Source organism: Meles meles, chromosome 8 (assembly GCF_922984935.1).
Source record: "Meles meles chromosome 8, mMelMel3.1 paternal haplotype, whole genome shotgun sequence".
Lineage (NCBI taxonomy): Eukaryota > Metazoa > Chordata > Mammalia > Carnivora > Mustelidae > Meles > Meles meles.
Window position 1 is genome coordinate 15,210,502 of NC_060073.1, and position 1,982 is coordinate 15,212,483.

The 1,982-nt window shown below is 37.9% G+C and overlaps 1 protein-coding gene across 1 annotated transcript; it reads right to left on the reverse strand.

Annotated features, from left to right (window-relative positions):
• Positions 1-845: 845 nt before the first annotated feature.
• On the reverse strand, positions 846-1,781 carry LOC123949655 (olfactory receptor 4P4-like). Its single transcript, XM_046017222.1, has one exon. It carries the CDS (start codon positions 1,779-1,781, stop codon positions 846-848), a length of 936 nt encoding a protein of 311 aa, XP_045873178.1.
• Between the last annotated feature and the right edge of the window lie 201 nt (positions 1,782-1,982).

The window sequence follows — 1,982 nt, forward strand, 5'->3', positions numbered from 1 at the left end:
TATTGAAAGAAAATTTCTATCTTGAAAAAGTTCAGTTGACCCCATTCCTTGTCCATCAGGATGGAAATGGAATGCATTTCTCAGCTCTACATGTCAAGGCAAGCTGATATGTGCAGTTTCTCCCAAATGCACAGTTTTGAGCTCGCTCAACTAACCCAGCTCTACTGGAAGGGGATATGCTCTACTACTTTTCTCATCTTGTCTTTCCACATTGTGAGTATCTGTGATGCAATAAACACAACAGAAATGAAAATTTCCCCCTGTCCCTTTGTCCCTATCTATGACATGTTAAGGGAGATGGGATGGGAGGGAGTGCAGCAGCTCCCACAGGGCAAGAATGAGCACCCTTTTTCTTTGCTTTTTCTTTGGTTTAGAACCAAATGATCTGCATGGATTTTTTTCATCCATAATTTATTTCACATAAGACTTGGATGAATATCCTATAGAAAATAAAGCTCAATAACAAAAAATAATCTTTTAATTTCTGAAAACCACTTTTAATCTCCATCTCTACAGAATAACAAAATGTTGTCAAATCTATAAATTTCATATGCAAATAAATATTAAGGTTCACAAGCAGCCTCACAGCTTCAGAAATGCTTACTGTATGTGACATGGCCACTGTCATTCCTTTAACCTAGAAAATTTTTAATATACTCATGTTCCTACCCAATCTCAGTTCCACTAGTAAAGTTGTCACTGTACTCATAATTCCTCAGCTTATCATCTCCAACACTCATTAAGTGAAAGGTTTGGTTTCAATGATCTGAATGATCAGAGCTCTCTGACTTCAAGTTCATTTTTGCTCCTGCCTGAAGTTTTTAGCATTGATTGAGGAGGACAAGTCAATTGTGTTTTTCTTCTGAAAATATTCTTTGACACCAAACCCTCCTCATGGCTTTTCTCATCTCTGTATTTCTCAGAGTGTAGATTAGGGGGTTAAACATAGGGGCAATGATGGTGTAAAATAGAGCAAATATTTTGTCCTCAGGGAACGTGGTAGGAGGTCGAAGGTAGGCAAAGATTGAAGGTCCAAAAAATAGGATCACCACAGTGATATGAGACCCACAGGTGGAGAGAGCTTTGTGTCTTCCCTCAGCTGAGAGATTTCTTAAACTGAATAATATAACAACATAAGACCCAAACAAGAGAACAAAGGTTACTAAAGCGACCATTCCTGAATTGGCAACCACAAGGACCCCAGTGATGTAGGTATCAGTGCAGGCAACTTTCAGCAGAGGGAAGATATCACAATAGTAGTGATTGATTTCATTGGGGCCACAGAAGGGCAACCTGATTATCAGAGAAAACTGAGAAAAAGAATGGAGAGCCCCACCAGCCCACGTAGCCAAGACTAGGAGATGGCACCTTGTCCTGTTCATGATAAGCAGGTAGTGGAGAGGTTTGCAGATGGCAGCATAGCGATCAAAGGCCATGACTGTAAGGATGAGGATTTCAATCATTCCCAAGAAGTGCAAGGCAAAGACCTGTAACATGCAATTATCATAAGAGATGGTTTTTCTAGCCAGTAGCAGGTCACCAATCAGTTTGGGTGTCACACAGGAGGTGTAGCATATGTCCATAAAGGATAAATGGCTGAGGAAATAGTACATTGGTTGGTAAAAAAGGTCACTGCATCGAACAGAGACAAGAATTAGGAGATTTCCCACCAAGACGGAAACATAACAAAATAAGAAGAAAACAAAGCAAAATTTTTGTATGTTCTGGTTATAGGAAAGTCCCAAAAGGATGAATTCTGAGATGTTTCTCTGACTTTCCATAAATTGTGTGTTATGCACAAATAACTGATTATCTGAAAAAGAAAAAAAAATTAGATGAAAACATTGATAATATAAAGACAGTCGTATAAAACCTACTAACAAAATATGAACCTAATTAAACAAATCACAACAGCTAATTTATAAATCAATATTGTTATACTTTTTCCCTTTAGGAATCATAACTGATTTTGTGATGATTTT